This window comes from Nomascus leucogenys, chromosome 17, assembly GCF_006542625.1.
Source record: "Nomascus leucogenys isolate Asia chromosome 17, Asia_NLE_v1, whole genome shotgun sequence".
Taxonomy (NCBI): Eukaryota; Metazoa; Chordata; class Mammalia; order Primates; family Hylobatidae; genus Nomascus; species Nomascus leucogenys.
Window position 1 is genome coordinate 57,021,281 of NC_044397.1, and position 24,702 is coordinate 57,045,982.

Consider the following 24,702-nt stretch of genomic DNA (forward strand, 5'->3'; position numbering starts at 1 on the left):
TTTCCAGAAGAATGCAAGATGAAGCAGCCTCAATGAAACAGAAAGACAAAACCCAAGGAAAGGAATGTCTGAGATAAAATTGGAACCTTTTTTTTTTAAGGCCCTCCAGAATCAGAACAACAGGTTAATAGGTTAAAATCAGTAAGGACTGCAAGGAAACCAAAATTATTTTCTTAAATTAAAAAAAAAAACTATGAATAAAGGCTAAAAGGAAAAATGAAAATACTACTAAGCCTTGATGATTTGACAAGGAGTTTAATGGGTTTTGTTTTCTTGCTTTTTTTGGTTAACTTCAGAGGAAAGAACATAAAACATGTAAATAGCTGAACAAGAAGCAAAGTGAGGCTGCCTTGGACCTCTCCATTGCATGTTGACTGTCAGAAGACAGTAGGACAATGCTCAGAGTTTGGTGAGAAAATGTGTAACCTTAGAATGGCATGTGCATTCTTGTCTTTCAGTTTCAGAAGGGAAGGCAACTAAAACCTATTCTCTGATAGTCAGAGAATCAGGACACGGAATCTCCCACTGCAGTCATCCTTTGTTACAAAAATAAAAAACAACTAAGATTAATTTCACCAAACTGAGAATTAAGCATTATTAAAATGAATGAAAAAGCTGGTGGTCAGTAGAAACAAATTTAAAAAGACATATATCTAAAAAAAAAAAAAGAGTGCAATACATACAAATTTATTTGAGAAGAAAAATAATAAAAAAGTAATAACCTAAAAGCAGTCTAAATCTAAAATCAAAGAACATTATCAAGACTGAAGAGAAAAAGGACAGATCTAATAATCCTTAGATTTATCTGTCTATAACTCAAAAATATTTCACTATTGATTCTGGAAATTCAAATTTTTGAAAAAATCAAAGGAATACAACATGATCACATGGGATTATAGTGGCAATGCAAAAGTGGTTTTAATTAATCTAGACATCTAATTAAAGATGAAGTTTAAATGTACATTTTACTTTTATTGCTTCACCAAATTCTATCAAAATGATGGCTCACTCTATAGTGAAGAGTCAGTAAGCCCTAGCCATATACCAAGGGTTTTCATTAAGGATTTTAATGCTCACATATTAAGTAGGAGAAGACAATCACAAAATATTAGCTATTTGAAGGAAATATATGACATGAACAATATAAGCAAACAAAAAACTCCAGAAAATTAAAGGTAGCTGAAACAATGCAGAGAAACTAATTTAAAAGAAAAATACATCAATATTTAAAGAAAAAATGATTTATCTAGATACTGCATTTCTAAAAAGTAGGATGCCATGATGCCATTTTTTTTCAGAAGTAAGACAGAAAAAATAATTCTTGAAATATTTAGAAATATGACTAAAACAGAATGCTCAGTAAAGAGTTGGAAGGTAAAAAAAATTTTCAATTGGCCTCTATTAGTCTTATCTGTAAAATTATTAAAAACAGTATCTGCCTGGGATGACAGCTGGTGCACACTGATAGTGTGGGGAGGTGACATAACATGGATGACCTGTGCCAGGTCGGCCAAGCAGATGGATGGATGGATGGATGGATGGATGGACGGACGGATAAATAGATAGGTTAAAAAGATAGATAGATGAGATAGGTAGGTAGGTAGGTAGATAGGTAGGTAGGTAGGTAGATAGATGGATTCACAGTACTATTCAGCCAGTGGCATCATCCACTGAAAAAAGAAGAATAAACAACAACACACATAAATTAAGAGATTTGTTATTCAAAGATAAAAAAGAAAGTAGAGACCAGGCTTGGTGGCTCATGCCTGTAATCCCAGCACTTTGGGAGGCTGAGGGGAGTGGATCACTTGAGGCCAGGAGTTCAAAACCAGCCTGGCCAACATGACGAACCCCATCTCTACTAAAATACAAAAATTAGCCAGGTATGGTGGCAGGCGCCTGTACTCCCAGCTACTCTGGAGGCTGAGACATGAGAATCATTTGAATCGGGTTGGGGAGAGGTTGCAGTGAGCTGACATGGCACCACTGCACTCCAGCCTGGGCAACAGAGCGAGACTCCATTTTCAAAAAAAGAAAAAGAAAAATAGAGACTTCAAAGAGTTTGATAAAGAAGAAAATATATGAAACGCAGAATTTTCTATAAAAATAAATATCCAGCTACTTTGTGGTAAGCATAGGACAGAAATGTTAGCTACGCTTCATCTGCCTGTGAAGACTTCATGATCAAAACACCAAAAGCAATGGCAACAAAATTCAAAATTGACAAACGCGATTTAATTAAACTAAAGAGCTTCTGCACAGCAAAAGAAACTAGCATCAGGCTGAACAGGCAACCTAAAGAATGGGAGAAAATTTTTTGCAATCTACCCACCTGACAAAGGTCTAATATCCAAAATTTTCAAGGAACTTAAACAAATTTACAAGAAAGAAACAAACAATCCCATCAAAAAGTGTGCAAAGGATATGAACAGACATTTCTCAAAAGAAGACATTCAACTGGCCAACAAACATGAAAAAAGCTCAACATCACTGATTATTAGAGAAATGTAAATCAAAACTACAATGAGATACCATCTCACGTCAGTCAGAATGGTGATTATTAAAATGTCAGGAAACAATACATGCTGGTGAGGCTGTGGAGAAATAAAATCGCTTTTATACTGTTTGTGGGAATGTAAATTTGTTCATCCATTATGGAAGACAGTGTGGTGATTCCTCAAAGATCTAGAACCAGAAATACCATTTGACCCAGCAATCCCATTACTGGGTATATACCCAAAGGAATATAAATTATTCTACTATAAAGACACATGCACATGTATGTTTATTGCAGCACTATTTACGGTAGCAAAGACATGGAACCAACCCAAATGCCCATCAATGATAGACTGGATAAAGAAAATGTGGTACATGTACTCCATGGAATACTATGCAGCCATGAAAAAGAATGAGATCATGTCCTTTGCAGGGACATGGATGAAGCTGGAAGTCATCATCCTCAGCAAACTCATAAAGGAACAGAAAACCAAACATGTATCCTGGAACTTAAAGTAAATTTTTTAAAAAAGTAAAGAAAAAATAATGACTCCTAAATAGGCTAGAATTGTTTGGCCGTAGGTTTACCAGGCAACCACCACCCATCTCTATTTTAATAGAGATGTAGTCAAGTTTCAATCTTAGAAAGAAGCTGAGAATCCTCCCTTCCTGTGTGAGTCAGTAGACTCACCTGTGCCTGGCACTGACAGGATTAGAGCTCCCCAGGTGTAAGGAGCATGTAGGGAACATAGAAGCTGTGCCAGCAAGGCATGCAGAAAACACCCTGGCATGAGGGAACCTGCACATTGCTCATGGTGGCTTAGTTTCTATGTAACGAGAGCAGCTGAAAGGGAGATAAGGTCTCCCAGGGAGGACTTCCCATGAAGCGCTAGGGAGCTCAAACAATATATTAACTCAAATTTGAAGATTGGAAGTCGACATGTGAACTCTCACGCAGCTCAATATATAAGCCATAGTGTGAGGTTGCTTTTGACATTTAACAATCTTTGGACAAAAAAAAAAAAAAAAAAGTGTCTCATGGTGGTGTTTTTATCATCCTTCACTCCCAGTAGTGTATTACATTAATTAAAGAAAATATGGTTTTATGTTGACATAGCCTTAGAAAGAAAAACAGATTCTAGATTAACAAAGACTTCAACTTGGCTTTTGTATTTAAATGTCTGAGAAAGAAAGCAATTCCTTCCAATATTCCTCTTCAGTGACATTATCCCTTAATTAACAAAATGCTTAGGGACATTTCTCTGCCAGGGGACTTTCAGAAGTTTTCTAATACCACTGCGTAATGAAACAAAGATTGTACCCAAGATGATTTAATTATAGTGGCATGTCAGGATAGGAATATAGAAATATATGTATTCCTATAGGATAAACAATATTTTCCAGTGAAAACTAACAAATGAAAATACTCACTGTGTATGAGAAGTTAGCAGTTTGTTACATACAGAAGATATTTTCCACTAGAAAGAACATATTATCAGTTCTAGCTATGCATCAACCTTGTTGTTCTTGAAAAGACACAAAAGACATCCTAGATGACAGAAGCCACACCACAGGTAGTGTGTTAGCAAACAGGAAGTAAACATCAACAAGTAGCAAATACAAATGCTTCTCAACTTAGGATGGGGTTACATCCCAATAAACCTATCGTAAGTTAAAAATACTGTAAGTTGAAGATGCATTTAATACACCTAACCTACCAACCATCATCGCTTATCCTAGCCTACCTTAAGTGTGCTCAGAACACTTACATTAGCCTACAGCTAGGCAAAATCATCTAACATAAAACCTATTTCATAATAAAGTCCTGAATATCTCAAGTAATTTAGTAAATACTGTACTGAAAGTGAAAAGAATGATTGTATGGGTACCCAAAGTATGGTATTCACTGAAATGTGTATCATTTTTACACCAGTGTAAAGTTGGGACATCAGGGACCACGTATGCAGAGGAGTGAGCATCTTCAGTGTGAAACTAAGAACACCTCTGCACATACTGTATTCTGAGTGCTCCCCATGGAAGCCTGAGGCAGCAAACAGCAGGGAAACCCATCTAATACAGATCTACGTGGGGCCGACTGAAGTCAACGCTTGTGGCTAAATACAGATGCTTTCTGCTAGTTTGCACATTCTGCCATATCTTAGACATAGCATGGAAGAGGCAGCATTTTCTTTCACAGAATAAGACTTTTTCAGCTAAGAGATACTTTGTTCCAAGGGAGGGAAATTCAAATGAGAATATAACTATGTAATACAGAAATGACTCAGTACAGGCTGGCATAGAAAACCAGTAGAATATAAGGTAGGCATTAATGTGAAGACTGTGCAGCAGTTCTGAAAACATTTTGAGATGATGATGTCAATTTAAAAACTGGATGAAATGAATAAAAAAATATACACTGTATATGAGCATTTTTGTGTATATGTACATGCAAGCATGTATATATGCAGACAGATAATTGATACATACATACATAGAGGCACAGTTAGACCATTTTTTTAAACTGGTGTCTGCAAGAATAAAAATCACTTTGATGTAAAATTAGAGAGGACTTTCTTTCATTGTTTTTTTATGTTAGTATTGTTAAATTGTCATTTAATTTTAAATGGAGAAAATTAAATTGTCAACTAGTTGCTAGTTGGTGAGGTTATGATTCAAACTACTCTAATTTGTGATTCATATTAGTCTAAAGGAAGATGAAACATTTAAAAGCAATAAATGAGTTCCATGTCTTTTTGTATATATTGGTAGTGCATTGGTTTATATGAAGCACAGTAATTTATACATAAATTTTCAAGTGTTATATACATAATACTTAGAATTTTGATGGTGTCATAGCACTTCATAGTTATTGTTCACATGAATTCTACGATGGGGTCACTTAAGAAACAGGAAAACCTAAGGAAAAAACAGTTTATCCCAGTTGCATATATTAAAATGGAGCAAACTCAAAAAATGCTAGTTTGAAATGTGAAGAGAAAGGCTTTTGTCTTAAGAGTTTATATCCTGTTTATTATTTAATTGTCTGATAATCTAACACATGATCATAGCGCAAGATTTGGAAAGTACAGGAAGGATTAAGAAAAAATAAAACTTACCTATAATTCTGTGTCTATATATAACAACTATTGACCTATTACTGCATTTTGATTCATTATGTTCTTTCATTTTACTGGGTTCTGTTTATATTCTTGCTGTCAAGAAGTTGGTCTTTGGTCTAATTCATCACTGCCAAATTAAACTTTCTGCAACAATGAAAATGTTTTGTATCTGTGCTGCCTGAAACAGAAGGTTCTCGTACTCTTGAAATGTTGCTAGTGGCTGCTGAGAAAAAAATTATAATTTGATTTGATTTTAACATATTTACATTTAATTTTAAATGCTACAAGTGCTAAGTGGCTATTATTGTGAACAGGTGCAGGTGTATTTGTTACTTTGTGGTGACCTGCCATCTTGTTTCTTTTAAGAGTTTGTTTTTGGAATTCTTGGTTTCAACACAAAGTGCCTAAGTATGAATGTCTTATTTATTATACTCAATAAATCTTATGTTTCTTCAATTGAAGGAATCAACTGTCTTAATACTAGAAAATCCTCACCTATTATTTCTTCAAATGGTGCCTCTCTCCCATTGTCTCTATTCTTTTGTTCAGAAATCTAATTAGACTTATGTTAGCCCTCTTTCTATCCTCTGTATTTCACATAATTTCATTTTCATATTTTTTATTAGCAGTACATCATTTGTTTTTAACCCAACCATTGTTTTTCTATTTGATAGCCGTAGTTTTTAATCTTAGTACTTTTTTTTTCAAATCTATTCTTTCTCATAATATCATGGTACTTCTTACATTTTCTTTGTGATTGTAGTTCTCTTACATTACATTCTTTGTGTGCCAATTCTCCTTTTTGTTATAGCCATTAATTTATCTATATAGTAGATAGTTGTCTTGCGTGTTTTGTAATGTTTGTTTAAGCACTCCACTTTAATGGGCTCTTTAAAAAAAATGATATATGAGCTGTGAGACCATCCTTGCAAAGATTTGTGTTTTCTTCTTAAAAGTGCCCATGGGTATCATCAAACTGAGGTCAATGTTTATACTATATTCTTGGGTAGGGGGAGTTGTGGTTCTCAGATCACAGGTAGTCAAATTTAAACTCCCACAATTCTAGGAGTTTCAGTTCTAGGGTATAAGCTCAGATTTAAAAATTCCAGGGGAGATTTTTTTCTTTTCACCTCTAATCCTAGACAGAAATCAATGTTTTCTTATTATCTTTCTATGCCAGTAGAAGGTCTTTTCTAGATCCTAACCCTCCAGTAAGGATGCAGCCTTTCAACGATCCTAACTTTATACAGAGTTTCAGTTCAATGCTTCTCCTCATGCAGAGCTGCAGTCATAGCTCTTGCACCATCAGGGACATTAAAACCTATGCCTCCAAATCAGAAATCTACATATGCTTTGCCCCTTTCTTAGGTGGCAACACAAGCAATTACTCTGGAATGAAAGTGTGAAAACTCTGACTGTTTTTCCTCAGGTCTCACACCACAACAATCAACACAAGACTTCTGTGACCAAATGTGTGGGGATTTCTCCCCACCAACAATCAAGCAATCATTTCTGTAGCAGACACCAGCTGAGTGTTCTCTAGTTCAGTTCTATTCTGACCCTATCTCCCTGCAGACATCATCAGATCCCACAAGTTGAGGGCTCAGTCCCCAAGACCACTCCCTTTCAGATGCCAGTCACAAGCCTCAGGTTGTTTTACCTGAGCTTCTGACCTTCTGGGATCGGCCAGGGATCCTATGACCCTCTTCTTGGGTTTGATTAATTTGCTAGAATGGCTCACAGAACTCAGGGAAACACTTATTTGCATTTACCAGTTTATTACAAAGACTATTATAAAAGATAGAAATGCAAAGGTGTATAAGGGAAAGCATGTAGGAAGGGGTATGGAGCTTCCATCCCTCTCTGGGAACCACCCTCCAGGAACTATCGTGTGTTCAGGTATCCAGAAACTCCCTGAACCCAGTGTTTCGGGGATTTTACAGAAGCTTTTACAGAGGCATGGTTGAATACATCGTTGGTCATTTGTGATCAATTTAACCTTCAGCCCCTCATCATCCCCCAAGATTGAGGGGTGTGGCTGGAAGTCCCAGCCCTCTAATCCTGTCTTGGTCTTTCTGGTGACCAGAGGCTGCCAGCACCATAAAACATTAGCATAAAAATGACATCAGTTTGGACATTCCAAGAATTTTAGGAGTTGTAGGCTTGGAAATGGGTCTAAGACAAAAATATATATTGCACAGTATCACATCAGGTTTATTGGTTTCTTCTTTTATGGCACCTGGAAATTTCCCTTCTTTCTTGTGACCTCAGATAGGTACTAATATAATAGTTTTAGATAATTCTTATCTAGTAATGAGAGCATTTTTAAGTTATGCTAATCTTCCATTTTAATCTATTTAATATTACTTTAAATGATTTTGCACCAACATTTTGTAATTAATGTAATTGTTAAATATATAGGAACAATATCTTCTCAATTATTTACTAGAATAAATATATTTTCATTTAAACCTTTATCCAAGTTTCTGTTATCTCCCTAGGCACAAATTCCCAGAAGGAAAATTATTAGCCCAAGTGTTTTTTATATATATTGCCTTGCTTAACTCCAGTAAAATTATAATGATATTCCAAAGACAAGCATATAACAGTGTCCACTTTACTATATCTTCATGAAATTGTGCACTACATTTTAGTTGTTTATAATGATTAAAAATATATATGTATTTGTTGTTTGCTTTGCATTTTTATATTAATGATGACAACTATTTTTAAAATGTTTATTAACCATTCATTTTCATATTATGTTTAATGCTTAAGTCTTATGCCTATTTTTTATTTTATTTTTTATTTTTTTGAGATGGAGTCTCCCTCCGTTGCCCAGACTGGAGTGCAATGGTGCGATCTTGGCTCACTGCAACCTCCGACTCCTGGGTTCAAGCGATTCTCCTGCCTCAGCTTCCCAAGTAGCTGGGATTACAGGTGCCCACCACCATGCTTGGCCAATTTTTGTATTTTTAGTAGAGACAGGATTTCACCATGCTGGCCAGGCTGGTCTCAAACTCCCAACCTCAGTCAATCCGCCTGCCTTAGCCTCCCAAAGTGCTGGGATTACAGGCGTGAGCTACCATGCCCAGCTAGCCTATTTTTATTGTAATTGTAGTCTTTTCCTTTCAATTTTAATGTTTCAACTTACAGAAGAAATTTAAATTTCTATGTTTAAATATATCTGTATTTTCTAGTGTAAATTTTTTATTAATTTAATGTCTAAAAGAAATGTCCTTATTGAATAAACAATGCATTTATTTATTTGCATTATTTCTAATTTTCTTTGAGGGATAGAAAATATCACTCTAAGGAAAATTTTGCAACTTCTTTTCCTTTCATCACTAATGTAAAATGTGTATACTACCTTTTTTATATTTTGATTTTCTCTTCTCTTATCGATTAAGCGATCCAATTAGAAAGACATTATTTTATTACAAAGTCGATATAATGCTCTGAAATATTTTTAAGTCAATTAGCCATTATCTACCTATTCTTTTTGAAAAATGCCACGATTAGACCCATCTATTTATTTTTGTGTTTAAAACTTCAGAAATTCTGTGTAAAGCCTACCCTATACTCTGCAGTATCAATTGGAATTACATTAAATCTATAAAACTTGCTAGAGGAGAGTAATAGTAAGATGATTCAGCTTTTCCATTCAGCAACATGGTATATATCTCATTACTTATTTATTCCTTTATGCTGAAAACATCATCTAGATTTTAACGTATATGTTGACCATATTTCCTTCTAAGGTTATTCATTACACCTTGCATGTGTTTTTTTCTACTGTAATTAAGTGTTTTTCATATTATATAGCCTTGGATATATTTATTATTTTTTCTGGCCACTTCAGTTGAAATTATTTCTTAATTGATCTTCTTGGGTATTTAAGTGTATGATGACACAAAAGGTAATAATCAACAGTATAAATACTCATACTATTTTTTAAACTATGTCTTATAGCAGGAACTTAAATTCTAGAAAATGCTAAATAATAATGTTGATCATGTTATTCTGTTTCTTATTTTAAGAGGAATTACTCTAGTACTTCATAAATAAAAATGAGGAGTTGTATTTGTCATGTTTGTATGATAAACAGTCTTGTTTCTTGTGTTGATGATGTGAAACTCATTCTCCAAATATATTACACTTTTTAACTATTAGATAATTAGAGTAAAGAGTTAAGGTCTCTTCCTTCCAACGCATCTTCTCATTCTCTTTCTGGTTTTCCCAACAGACTTTGCTTTACACCTTATCATTCTATGTCTTTCATATACAGAATTTCTTGACTACAATGACTTCACATCAAAGAATGTATTTTATTTAGTAGTGTCTTTGCCTCATATGTGCCTTTACTTGAATTATATATTTAAATGTTAACACATTTATAGTTTTGTTTTGTTTTCATTTGCATAATGGACATTATTTTTAATTTCACTGTAATGGTGTGTTGTGTCATGTAAAAAAATAATAATAATACCTTTTTTTAACCCAGTTTCTGAGCGTTTGATTTTTTAAGGAAAGATACTCCCAATAATATTTATTATAAAAACATGTGCCTGCTCTGGTATGTCAACTTTCCTTTTAAAATAGATATATAGATATAACTAAGATATATATCATATGATATTTATATACATGATATTTTATACATATATATCTTTTTCTTCTCCCTTTTAAAATGTTTTATGTTCTATCTCATTGATTGTGACTACTTTGTGGGTTTTCTCTAATAGTCAAAGGGTGGATAGGAAGTGCATGTGATTTAGAGTTTCAAAAATTTGGATTCAAAGCTCCATCATGTTCTAGAAGTTTGACTTCCGGCAAGCCACTTAATTTTTCTGAATCTTAGATTCTTGTCAGTAAAATTAGGATAACAACCTCTTTGTCATTATAATTATCAAATAAGATCAAGAATGTAAAGCCCCTAACTTAATACTCGGCGAATAAGAGAGACACAGTAAATCATGGCTAATGAGACGAACATTTATGGTGCTCAGGAGCCACAGATTTCAATAATTTCAGATGTAATAGTCCAAGTAAACGTTTGATGGTGTCCATCAATAAGGCGACAAGCAATGGTGGCAACTGTGACAAACTGGAACCAACGCCAATCCAAATCCAAAATTTTAACACTGTGCTGACCAAATAAAAATGCCACTGCCTTTCATATTTTTTTTTTTTTTTTTTTTTTTTTTTTTTTTGAGACGGAGTCTCGCTCTGTCGCCCAGGCTGGAGTGCAGTGGCGCAATCTCGGCTCACTGCAAGCTCCGCCTCCCGGGTTCACGCCATTCTCCTGCCTCAGCCTCTCTGAGTAGCTGGGACTACAGGCGCCCGCCACCACGCCCGGCTAATTTTTTGTATTTTTAGTAGAGACGGGGTTTCACTGTGGTCTCGATCTCCTGACCTCGTGATCCGCCCGCCTCGGCCTCCCAAAGTGCTGGGATTATGCCTTTCATATTTTAAGTAAATATCACAACATAAGATTTTCATCAGAAAACTTGTCTCCAATTTTTAGAGCATTTTGTTAATCTTGCCACTACCTTAGCAGGACTTTAGTGTGCCAGATATGAGCCTGCTAGTTTTAAGCCAAATAATTATTTATTCTTATGCCCACTTCTCAACTGTGTTGATCAAATTCATAAAACAAATCTTAGCTTTAAATTCCCTACTTCACTTCCTTGTCTTCACTTCCTCTGGGACCTAGTCTATTATGCTGCAGCCTTGACAACTTGCCGAGACAAAAAGTTGAGAGTTACGATAGGAGGAAGAAGAGCTACTGAGAATAAAAAATAATAATAATAAAAATGCATGTGATTTCTGGCCTGTGACAGCTATCAGTATATCAGGAGAACATGACATGCTCTGAGCCAAACTATAGTGGCCAATTTTGAAATATATTTAGACATGTATTACTCTCAAGTTTGAAGATGTGCATTCACGGAAATTAGTAAATTAAACAGGAAAGTAAAAGAGCACTGTTTTAGATAATATAACCTCAAAGAAGAGACAAAAATACCTTAATATAATGATGAATGAGTAGATGTGTTTCAATTAGGTAGCAATAAGCTATGGGCTTCATGGGCAGGAAGGTACATTTCAACTCTCTAAGTAGTGAAAAATTCCATTGTGCTGCTAATTACCTATTTAAGTCTTTGAATACCAATATGCAATTAACATTACAAATAATCAAGGTTAAAATATAATTAATGCAAGCGTGATTTAGTTATAATTAAACTAATTACACAGATATGGTGTATAATAAGGGACTTGCAGACCATTATTTGGATGTAAATTTATTCTTCCTTTCAAGAATAGTTATTTGAATTTCATTTTCCAATTATTTTACAAATGATGAAATAGAATTATAAAGGAGAGAGTCAGTCTTCCAGGGATGAAGAAATAAACCTAATTTTGCTTTATAAGTTACAATTCTTGTGTCTACATGTACTTCTAAATAGAGAAGTTAGAAATTTTTTTTTTTCAAAACCCACCTCCAAACTCAACAAAAATATCTTACTTCTTCTATGACTGCAGGGAAAAATCAAGGAAACACTTGAGAGAGATTCAATCCCATACAGCATGATTTCCTTTCACAGTAAGTAGTATCACAACTCTCTTTACACATACCAACCTCAAACACTTGCTCAACTAATAAATTTTCTCTACTTTCTGTTCTCAAACATAATTAGATTTTAATGTTGAGTTTTCACTTATTGACATAGATTAACCCAAGTAAAACTGCATTATCTGCCCACAGACAGAAATAGATATAGCATGTAGCATTTGGAGCAAGACATTTGATTTCAGGTCTGCAACTTTCTTTATATAAGTTAGTTGCAGTTAAATGACAACAGCTTGTCTGTTTCTGCACAAGGTGGATTTTATGTGGTATAGCACTGAAGCCTCATTTAAACATTTGAGTTATTATTTCTAGTATATGGATGAAGAAATGAGTAGAGGAGAATGAGGAGAGAATAAAAAAGGGAAATTCTAAGAAGTAAAAGAGATAACTAAGCACAAAGTGACACTTGTGATACATTCTAATTCTATCAGAATGAAATCAAAATGATACAAGGAAACACATACATGAAAACCTAATCCGTCACTTTCTGAGGACAGCTGAAAACCAATTGATTATCATGAAAACTGGGTAAATAAATTCTGTCTCTTTTCCTGTGTGAACTGTACCTCTGAGTAGCCAAATGAAAGACAGTTAAAGCATCTCTGTACAAAATTATCCAAACTAGTAAATGAAAACAAAAAGACTAAGTTAAAATGTCACCATTTTGCAATGGATGAATTCACCTAAGCATTAAACATCAAAACTGCCAAAAGCAAAAAAAAGACTAAAGACCAGCTATTATGTGCCTATTTTTCAGTTTTATATTTTAATATTTATTTATTTTTACACAAGGTTATGAAATTGGCTAATTTTTGTATTTTTGGTAGAGACAGGGTTTCGCCATGTTTCCCAGACTGGTCTCAAACTCTGGGCTCAAGCAATTCGCCCGCCACAGCCTCCCAAAGTGCTAGGATTACAGGCATGAGCCACCTCACCTGACCCAGACATTGTGTGCCTTTTGATGAAAGAGAACATCATCTCCTGTTTAGTCATGCCAAAGGACTGAACCTGAGTCTAACTAAACCTCTGAATCCAGCTGCAATTACAAGAAACAGAACAAATGAACATGTTAAATTCCATCATCAGTATGCAGTCAGCAAAGTTTGTAAGCCAACTCACCATGTCCAACAGTCCAGGTTCTTTGACAGAGAGTTTGTAAAGAAATGAAAGGAATGGAGAAAGGACCTGTGAATTGAGTAACTTAAAGGCCCTATCAAGTATCTTACAAACATGCAAGATTAAACTATGGTGTCTAGGAATACACTCTTGAGTAATGAATTCTAAAAAATAATTTAGATGGACGAGGTTGTGTTTGGAATGGAGTACATAGAATGACTTATAAGTTAGCTGCCAAAGTTCTATTTCTTGTCCTGAGTTTTGTTTACAAGATTGCCTTTAATAATACATTAAGTTGTATTAAAAACAAAAAAGATGCAAATGAGAGTTAACCTCAACAGGGATGTGATTAGATGGAATTTATGGGCTGGTGGTCTGGTTCTGTTTCTTGAGGTAGGTACTGATTATATAATTATATTCACTTTATGAAAAGTCATTGGATGTTCTTTTTCATATGTAAATTAAACTTCAAAAAAGTCTTTAAAATTATTTTGTAAAAATATTGAAGGAAGAAATAAGATAGGCTGGGTGCAATGGCTCATACCTGTAATCCCAGGACTTTGGGAGGTCGAGGTGGGTGGATCACCTGAGGTCAGCAGTTCGAAACCAGCCTAGCCAACATGGTAAAACCCCATCTCTACTACAGCTACCCCATCTCTACTACATCTCTACCCCATCTCTAAATACAAAATGTAGTCAGGTGTGGTGGCATGCACCTGTAATCCCAGCTACTCAGGAGGCTGAGGCAGGAGAATCACTTGAACTCAAGAGGCAGAGGTTGCAGTGAGCTGAGATCGTGCCACTGTACTCCAGCCTGGGTGCTAGAGCAAGACTCCGTCTCAAAAAAAAAAAAAAAAAAAAAGAAAGAAAGAAAGAAAAAAATAAGATAATAAGTATCTGAAAGAAAGTCTTCTAATTTGATAAAAATACTATATTAAAATCACATATGTCATTGTTAAATACAGTGAGTTCTAAGTTTCTCTTCAAAGAATCAGTATGTCAGTATGTTCAGTTCTATGATCTTCATTTTAAAGTTTAACTTCTTCATTTTCCTCATCTCCTTGCCCCTAGTTTCAGTAAACAACCTCCCACCAGTTCTAATCAGTAGATCACATCTGTTTCCCTGGTCACCTGCTCCAGTCCTGAGTCAGTCCAGGAGCTCCACTCCTGACTCAGTCCTGAGTCACCCCTGGTCACCTGCTCCATCCTGAGTCACTCTTGATCACCTGCTCTGTCCTGAGTCACCCCCGATCACCTGTTCTGACCTGAGTCACCTTTAGTCATTTGTTCTGTAACCGTCTTTCCCATCAGAACTGCTCACCCCACCACTCTGGCTTGTACTCCTGCTCTCTTTAAAACAGCCAATAGGAATTAGCTGAGACTGTGTGGTCCAACCCTAACCAATAGGGGAATGACACAGCAGTAGGGGCTACCTGCGTCAGGGATAAAAACTTCTTCCCCTCCCTTGTTCAGGTGTGCTCTCGCCATTGCTCCATCTATGAAATGCATCCTTATATAGAAATAAAACTGCCTTGCTGAGAAAATTCATGTTCGAGTGCTATTTCTTTTGTGGCACTGAAAATTTATTTCTAACATCATTTAGAGAATAACAACAATAACATGATTTATTACATGTTTAGGATCAAGGTAAAAGCTGTACAGAAAGCATATTGGTAGCCCTCATAATTTGATTTTTTATTTTAAGATGAAAAACACAAAAATCACTTAAATCAAAAAGTTAGAAATAAAACAACAAAACTAGATTGAGCAAAGCATAGTGGAGGATTAAGAAGAATGACAAAGTTTGATAAATTTGAAAAGTAAAAATAATTTGAATTCCTAAATAAATTCAATATTTCATCCTTTTAAAAATAAAAGTCAGAATCTGGAAAATATAACTTATAGAAATAAAACACAAATATACAGATATAGGTATAGAAAGGAAATACAAATTTTAGGAGAACCATAGTTATAACCCTATGTAAGTAATTTGCAATTTTGAATTAAATTAATGAGTTTCTAAGGAAACACAAATTGTCAAAATTACAAAAATGCAAAATAGTTAATAGCAAAAATTGAAAATGAAGTTTGCAACAAATTAATTTTTCTTATGAATAAATATAAAATCTATATAGTCAGCATATGAAATTTAACAAAAATATTAAAAATCTAACAAAAATAAAATTTATTATGGAAAGCTAAGGATAGATGGATAATCAAGAATCTCTTATTTATAACAGATTTGTCATGCAACTTTATAAATGTTGAAGTTACAATTTTTTTTTTTTTTTTTTTTTTTGAGATGGAGTCTCACTCTGTCACCCAGGCTGGGGTGCAGTGGTGTGATCTCGGCTCACTGCAACCTCTGCCTCCAGAGTTGATGTGATTCTGCCACTTCAGCCTCCTGAGTAGCTGGGATTACAGGCACACACCACCACACCCACGTAATTTTTGTATTTTTAGTAGAGCTGGGGTTTTACCATGTTGGCCAGGCTGGTCTTGAACTTCTGACCTCAGGTGATCCTCCCACCTCGGCCTCCCATAATGCTGGGATTACAAGTGTGACCCACTGCACCCGGCCTTAAAGTGATAAATTTAAAATATTCTTGTAAGAACTTTTTATAAAATTGCAAACAAAATAATGCCTACATTAGATGAAAATTTGTAGATAATTTTCAATCCATCATATTTCATAAATAGAAATATTACCATTAAATGAGAAAATGCGTTGCCATTTAACATTGTTTTGATAGTTTTAAGGAAAGCAATAAGGAGAATTAGAATCAGAGGTGTTACCATAGAGGGATAGGAGGCAGGACTAGCCTGCAGCTCCTGCTCAGACAGCCGCATGTGAAGACTCATACCGTGAACTTTTGCTACAAGAATTACCCTAGGAACATACCAGGAAAGCTGAGAGAATCCACAGACCCTTTGAAGGAACTGGATCACTGCTGCTGGCTCAATGAGACATCAGAAAACCATGAGTCCATTTGCTTTCTCAGCAGGAAGGCTGAGTTCTCCGGGACAAGTTCTCAGCCCTGGTCACCAACTGCCTGGAAATTGACTTGGTGCTGTTGGGAAGGCCACAGTGGGAGTGAGACCCATCTTCAGGGCTGCAGGCTGTATGGCAGTGGGGTAAGGCCTGTGACTGCCGACCTACCCCCACTTCCCTGGCAACCTGTGTGACTCAGCAGAGGCAGCCATAATCCCCTGAGGAACATAAATCCACTGTCCTGAGAACCACACACCCACCCCCACTGCCACCACAGCAAGCCCCACCGAAGGAGAGTCTGAGCTCAGACACACCTAACTCTGCCCCCATCTGACTGTCCTTCTCTACCTGCCCTGGCAGCTGAAGACAAAGCACATAATCTCTTGGGAACTCTATGGCCCCACCCACCACCTGATCCTTTTTCCACAAGGGCTGCTGATACAATCTTGAAAGTGCCACCTCCTGGCTGGAGGCCAACCAATGCAAAACCAGCACACTAAACAAAAATACAACCAAGGAACCTCAAAGAGTCCACTTCATTCCCCTGCTACCTCCACCTGAGCAGGTGATGGTATCCACGGCTGAAAGACCTGAAGATGGATCACATCACGGGACTCTTGGCAGACACTCCCCAATACCATCCTGGAGCCTGATAGCTCTGCTGGGTGGCTAGATCCAGAAGGGTAAAAACAATCACTACAGTTGGGCTCTCAGGAAGCCCCATTCCTAGGGGAAGGGGGAGAGCACCACATCAAGGGAGCACCCTGTGGGACAAAAGAATCTAAACAGCAGCTAGAGTCCCAGATCTTCCCTCTGACATAGTCTGCCCAAATGAGAAGAAACCAGAAAAACAATTCTGGTAATATGACAAAGCACAATTCTTTTTTTTTTTTTTTTTTTTTTTTTTTTTTTTGAGACGGAGTCTCTCTCTGTCACCCAGGCTGGAGTGCAGTGGCGCAATCTCAGCTCACTGCAAGCTCCGCCTCCCAGGTTCACGCCATTCTTCTGCCTCAGCCTCTCCGAGTAGCTGAGACTACAGGCGCCCGCCATCACGCCTAGCTAATTTTTTTTTTGTATTTTTAGTAGAGACGGGGTTTCACCGTGGTCTCGATCTCCTGACCTCGTGATCCACCCACGTCGGCCTCCCAAAGTGCTGGGATTACAAGCGTGAGCCACCGTGCCCGGCACCAAGCACAATTCTTTAACACCCCTAAAAGATCATATCAGCTCACCAGCAATGGATTGAAACCAAAACAAAATCTCTGAATTGCCAGAAAAATAATTTAGAAGTTCAATTATTAAGCTAACCGAGGAGGAACCAGGGAAAAGTGAACTCTAACTTAAATAAATCAAAAATATAATAAAGAACATGGAAGGAAAAATCTCTAGTGTAACAGATAGCATAAATTTTTAAAAACCACAACTTCTGGAAATCAAGACACACTTAGAGAAATGCAACAGGCACTGAAAATTCTCAGCAATAGAACAGGAAAAGCAGAAGCAAGAACTTCAGAGCTCAAAGGCAAGGCTTTCTAATTAACCCAATTCATCAAAGACAAAGAAAAAAGAATTTTAAAAAATGAACAAAGCCTCCAAGAAGTTTGGGATTATGTTAAGCATCCAAACCTAAGAATAATTGGTTGTCCTGAGGAAGAAGGGAAATCTACAAGTGTGGAAAACATATTTGAGGGAATAATCAAGAAAAACTTCCCTGGCCTTGCTAGAGATCTAGACATTCAAATACAAGAAGCTCAAAGAACACCTGGGAAATTCATTGAAAAAAGATCATCACCTAGGTTTTAAGGAACCCTCAAAAGCATGCAAATAAGCACACAGTTATCAGGTTATCTAAGTAAAGACAAAGGAAAGAATCTTAAGAGCTCTAAGGCAAAAGCATCACGTAACCTATGAAGGAAAAGCTATCAGAGTAACAGCAGATTTCTCAGAAGAAATCCTGAAAGCTAGAAGGGATCAGGGTTCTATTTTTAACCTCCTTAAACAAAGCAATTATCAGCCAAGAATTTTGTATCCAGTGAAACTAAGCTTCATGAATGAAGGAAAGATACAGTCTTTTCCAGACAAACAAATGCTAAGACAATTCACCACTACCAGCTCCGCTCTACAAGAACTGCTAAAACAAGCTCTAAAACTTAAAACAAATCCTCAAAATACACCAAAATAGAACCTCTTTAAAGCATAAATATCACAGGACCTATATAACAATAACACAATGAAAAAAAACAAACAAACAAACAAGACATTCAGGCAACAAATAGTACTAACACTGAATGTAAATGGCTTAAATGCTCCACTTAAAAGATACAGAATGGCAGAATAGATAAGAATTCATCAACCAAATTTCTGCTGTCTTCAGGAGGCTCATCTAACACATAAGGATGCACATAAGCTTAAGGTAAATGGGGTGGAAAGAGATATTCCATGCAAATGGACACCAAAAGCAAGCAGGAGTAGTAATTCTTACATCAGACAAAACAAACTTTAAAGCAACTGCAGTTAAAAAAAAGACAAAGAAGGGCGTTATATAATGACAAAAGGACTAGCCCAACAAGAAAATATCACAATCCTAAACATATATGCACCTAACACTGGAGCTCCCAAATTTATAAAACAATTACTACTAGACCTAAAATATGAGATAGATAGCAACACAATGATAGTGGGGGACTTTCAATACTCCACTGTCTGCACTAGTCAGGTCATCAAGACAGAAAGTCAACAAAGAAACAGTGGACTTAAACTATACCCTAGAACAAATGGACTCAACAGATGATGACAGAACATTCATGTGCTACAGAATATCCATTCTATTCATTAGCACATGGAACATTCTCCAAGATAGACCATATGATAGGGCACAAAACAATTATGAGTAAATTTAAGAAAATCGCAATTATATTAAGTACTGTCTCAGACCACAGTTGAATAAAATTGGAACTCACCTCCAAAAGGAACCCTCAAAACCATGCAAATACATAGAAATTAAATAACCTACTCCTGAATGATCATTGGGTCAACAATGAAATCAAGATTAACATTCAAAAATTCTTTGAACTGAATGATAATAGTGACACAACCTATCAAAACCTCTGGGATACATCAAAGGCAGTGCTAAAAGGAAAGCTCATAGCCTTAAATGCCTACATCAAAACATCTGAAAGAGCACAAACAGCCAATGTAAAGTCACATCTCAAAGACTTAGAGAAACAAACCAAACTCGTATCCAGCAGAAGAAAAGAAATAACGAAGATCAGAGCAGAACAAAATGAAATTTAAACAAAAAAAAAAAAGCAAAAGATAAATGAAACACAAAGCTGGTTATCCAAAATGACAAATAAAATTGATAGACCATTAGAAAGATTAACCAAGAAAAGAAGAGAGAAGATTCAAATAAGCTCAATCACAAATGAAACAGGAGATATTATTACTGATACTACAGAAATAAAAATATTATTCAATTCTAGTATGAACACCTTCACACACATAAATTAGGAAACCTGAAGGAGATGGATACATTCCTAGAACTATATAATCCTCCTAGATTAAACCAGGAAGAAACAGAAACTCTGAATAGACCAATAACCAGCAGCAAGATTGAAATGATAATTAAAAAAATTCCCAATAAAAACAAGTCCAGTACCAGAGGAATTTACAGCTGAATTCTATCAGACATTCAAAGAAGAATTGGGACCAATCCTATTGACACTATTCCACAGGATAGAGCAAGAGGGAATCCTCCCTAAATCACTCTATGAAGCCAGTGTCACCCTAATACCAAAATCAGGAAAGGACATAACAAAAAAAGAACACTACACACCAATATCCCTAGTGAACATAGATGAAAAAATCCTTATAAAAATACTAGCTAACTGAATCCAAAGCATATCAAAAAGATAATCCATCATGATCAAATGTGTTTCATACCAGGGATGCAGGGTCGATTTAACATATGCAAGCCAGTTAATGTGATACACCACATAAACAGAATTAAAAACAAAATTCATATGATCATCTCAATAGATGCAGAAAAAGCATTTGACATAATCTAGCATTCTTTATGATTAAAACCCTCAGCAAAACAGGAATAGAAGGGACATAACTTAAGGTATTAAAAGCCATCTATGACAAACCCACAGCCAATATTATACTGAATGTGGACAAGCTGAAAGCATTCCCCCTGAGAACTGGAACAAGTCAAGGATGCACACTTTCACCTCTTCTATTCAACATAGTACTGGAAGTCCTAGCCAGAGCAATCACACAGGAGAAAAAAATAAAGAGCATCCAAATTGGTAAAGAGGAAGTCAGACTGTTGCTGTTTGCTGATGATATGATTGTATACATAGAAAACCCTAAAGACTCATCCAAAAAACTCCTAGAACTAGTAAATAAATTCAGCAAGGTTTCAGGACACAAAATTAATGTACACAAATCAGTAGCTCTGCTATACACCAAGAGCAACCAAATGAAGAATCAAATCAAGAGCTCAACCCCTTTTACAATAGCTGCAAAAAAAAAAAAAAAAAAAATAGGAATATACCTAAACAAGGAGGTGAAAGACCTCTACAAGGAAAAGTAAAAAACACTGCTGAAAGAAATCATAGATGACACAAACAAATGGAAACACATCCCATGCTCATGGATGGGTAGAATCAATATTGTGAAAATGACCATACTGCCAAAAGCAATCTACAATTTCAGTGGAATTCCCATCAAAATACCACCATCATTCTTCACAGAACTAGAAAAAAAAATCCTAAAATTCATATGGAACCAAAAATAAGCCCACATAGCCAAAGCAATTACTAAGCAAAAAGAACAAACCTGGAGGCATCACATTACCTAACTTCAAACTATACTGTAAAGCCATAGTCACCAAAACAGAATGGTACTTGTATAAAAATAGGCACATACACGAATGGAACAGAATCAATAACCCAGAAATAAAGCCAAATACTCACAGCCAACTGATCTTTGACAAAGCAAACAAAAAAACATAAAGATGGGAAAGGACACCATATTCAACAAATGGTGCAGGGATAATTAGCAAGCCACATGTTGAAGAATGAAACTGGATCCTCATCTCTCACCTTATACAAAAATCAACTCAAGGTGCATCAGAGACTTAAATCTAAGACCTGAAACCATAATGATTCTAGAAGATAACATCGGAAAAACCCTTCTAAACATTGGCTTAGGCAAAGACTTCATGGCCAAGAACCAAAAAGCAAATGCAACAAAAACAAAGATAAACAGATGGGACTTAATTAAACTAAAAAGCTTCTGTACAGCCAAATAAGCAATCAGCAGAGTTAACAGCCAACCCACAGAGTAGGAGAAAATCTTCACAATCTATACATCTGACAAAAGACTAAGATCCAGAATCTACAAAGAACTCAAACAAATCAGCAGGAAAGAAACAAAAAATACCATCGAAAAGTGGGCTAAGGACATGAATAGACAATTCTCAAAAGAAGACAGACAAATGACTAACAAGCATATGAAAAAATGCTCAACATCACTAATGATCAGGGAAATACAAATCAAAACACAATGTGGTACCACTTCACTCCTGCAAGAATGGCCATAATCAAAAAATTAAAATAATAGATGTTGGCATGGATGTGGTAAAAAGGGAACACTTTTACACTGTTGGTGGGAAAGTAAACTAGTACAACCACTATAGAAAACAGTGTGGAGATTCCTTAAAGTACTAAAAGTAGATCTACCGTTTGATCCAGCAATCCCACTACTAGGTATCTACCCAGAGGAAAAAAAGTCATTATACGAAAAAGATATTTACACAAACGTTTATAGCAGCATAATTTGCAATTGCAAAAATATGAAACCAGTCCAAATGCCTATCAATCAACAAGTGGATAAAGAATATATATGTATACACCATGTATATATATATATATATACACCATGAAACACTATTCAGCCACAAAAAGGAACTAAATAAATAATGGCATTTGCAGCAACCTGGATGGAACTGGAGACTATTATTCTAAGTGAAGTAACTCAGGAATGAAAAACCAAGCATTCTTATGTTCTCACTCATAATTGTAAGTTAAGCTATTAGGACACAAAGGCATAAGAATGATACAATGAATTTTAAGAATGATACAATGAATTTTGGGGACTTGGGGAGAAAGGTTGGGAGGGGAGTGAGGGATAAAAGACTACACATTGGTACTGTGTACACTGCTTGGGTGAGGTGCACCAAAATCTCAGAAATCACCACTAAAGAACTTATTCATGTAACCAAACACCACCTGTTCCCCAAAAACCTATTGAAATAAAAAATAAAATTTAAAAATGAGACATTACTGTAGAGAAAGTATAGAAAAATGTTTCATTACTGATAAGAGCATTCTCTTCTAATAGAATGTAAGAATTAATTAAAATACTTTTACAAATGAATTCTATTTATTTTAGCAAGTGATTATTAAAAAAAGATTGTCAAATGTTAGTTCTTTCCAAATTAATTTATAAATGCAACATAAAGTCAATTAAAATTCCAGTGGGAAATCCTTTACAGTTCTTTCTCTACATCCACAAAATAGTGTTTAATCGATTTTTATTTGCCATATTCATTGCTACAAAACTAGTGTCGAGAACATATAACCTCTCTTAAAAATAAATATCTCTGTGGATCAGAAACTGAACAGAAAGCTGGAGGTCACTTCTCAACCTGTTGGCTGGTGGGTGTTGTGTTGAAATTCGTAAAGACAGCTGTGGATTTGACTACTCATCAAGTTGCAATGAGTTTGCTGCAGTGGGAAAAAAGAAAGATAGATGCCTGGGGCCTTGTAGCACAGTACTGAAAACAGAATGGGATATGAGGACATCCATATTAGGAGACACAGCACAGGACTGGTGTGTGGAGAAAGAATCACCAGAAACTGGCTATGAAATTAAAGGTCTAAGATTTTACTTTGTGATATTGAGCCCAGTTTGCTGTTAGGGTAAACCTGATAGCACACAAATCAAAGAGCAAATTGAGCACAGAGAGGTTTAGAGCAGGGGATTTCTTCTTGCAGTAGAAAAAAACACCATTAACATTAGTCCTGATCAGAGCAGGGGAAAAGGGAAGACACACTACCACACAGATGCGGAAAGGGGTGTGAAGGCACCATGCCCTGAATGTTCCCAACCAAGCACACAGTTTAGAAGGAGGTGAAGAATCACGTGCCCTGTGAAACAGGAGTGAAAGGGCCCAGGTAAGAGTGACATACAGGAGTGCATGAGTGTATGTTACCCACAGAGCCTGTAGGGGTTATCTGGCCTCAGGCAGCCTCTCAGTGTGCAGGGCGCCCAAGGACCTCACATATGTTAAAGCAAGGGGAATAAACATCTTGCCTACTCCCCTAGAGACCGCTTTCTTGGTTTTTAATGTGTTCACGGCTCCTACCCTGAAGGAGTCATGACCACCTGAAAGAGGAAGTCTGGGTGGTAAAAAGAGGGAAACCATCTGGCCATTTAGGCTGACGGGAACATTTGAAGCTTTACCCAGAGGAGAATAAAGAAGAACCACCCCTTGACCATTTCCTGCTCCCCTGAGTTCCATCTGCAGAGAGGAGCTGGGTACTTCCAATCCACTCTGATACCTCCCAGGGAGGTCTGCCTTTGGCTGCTCTGTGAAAAGACCTCCAAGGCCCTTTACTCCAGCTGGGAGTACTGAGCTCAGTTTATTCATATTTGGAAACTTTTCCCCACATCAGAGAAGTGCTAATTGGAAGGTAAATTTGGAGGAAAATGATGTTTTCAAATTTTATTCCACAGGACTGAAGGAATGCTGGGGGTTCTCTGGGCTTGTTATCTCTTTAAGCAGCAAAAATGATGAAATCTGTATCTTACCCCATGGGAGTCCTGATGATAGCATGTCCTGCAGTTGGAGAAACTTCACCATTCAGCATTTTGAAAGTCGTGCTCTTCCCAGCCCCATTCACCCCCAGAAGTCCAAAGCACTAAGAGGAAACAAAGTTAAGTAAAGCACATTCAATCAAACAAGCTAAATAAATAGAACAAGTTAAATAAAATCAAAATTATATTAGAAACAGCACTTGCTTTTAGCCAACTTTGAGTTGACTTTGTTGGTTTGTGTTATTTATGGAGTTTTAAAATGACAATATTGTATAAAACACTGTATAGATTACAAAGTCCTCTCAAAATCATCATGGCACTTGAATGGTATAAGAATTTCAGCAGTAATTTACAGACAATAAATTCATGTGTGGAAAACTCAAGAGGATGAGAAGTAAATGCCAACTACCCCCAAATTATGCAGAGATAGTATAATATTCTTTGGAAGTCACATCATT

The 24,702-nt window shown here is 36.1% G+C and overlaps 1 protein-coding gene across 1 annotated transcript in view; it reads right to left on the bottom strand.

Annotated features, from left to right (window-relative positions):
- ABCA13 (ATP binding cassette subfamily A member 13) overlaps nucleotides 1-24,702 on the bottom strand; it is a 489,071-nt gene that overhangs the window by 98,004 nt on the left and 366,365 nt on the right. The window contains exon 55 of the mRNA XM_030795834.1: nucleotides 24,239-24,348. Coding sequence (XP_030651694.1) covers nucleotides 24,239-24,348 — 110 coding nt within the window. The remainder of the gene's footprint in view (nucleotides 1-24,238; nucleotides 24,349-24,702) is intronic.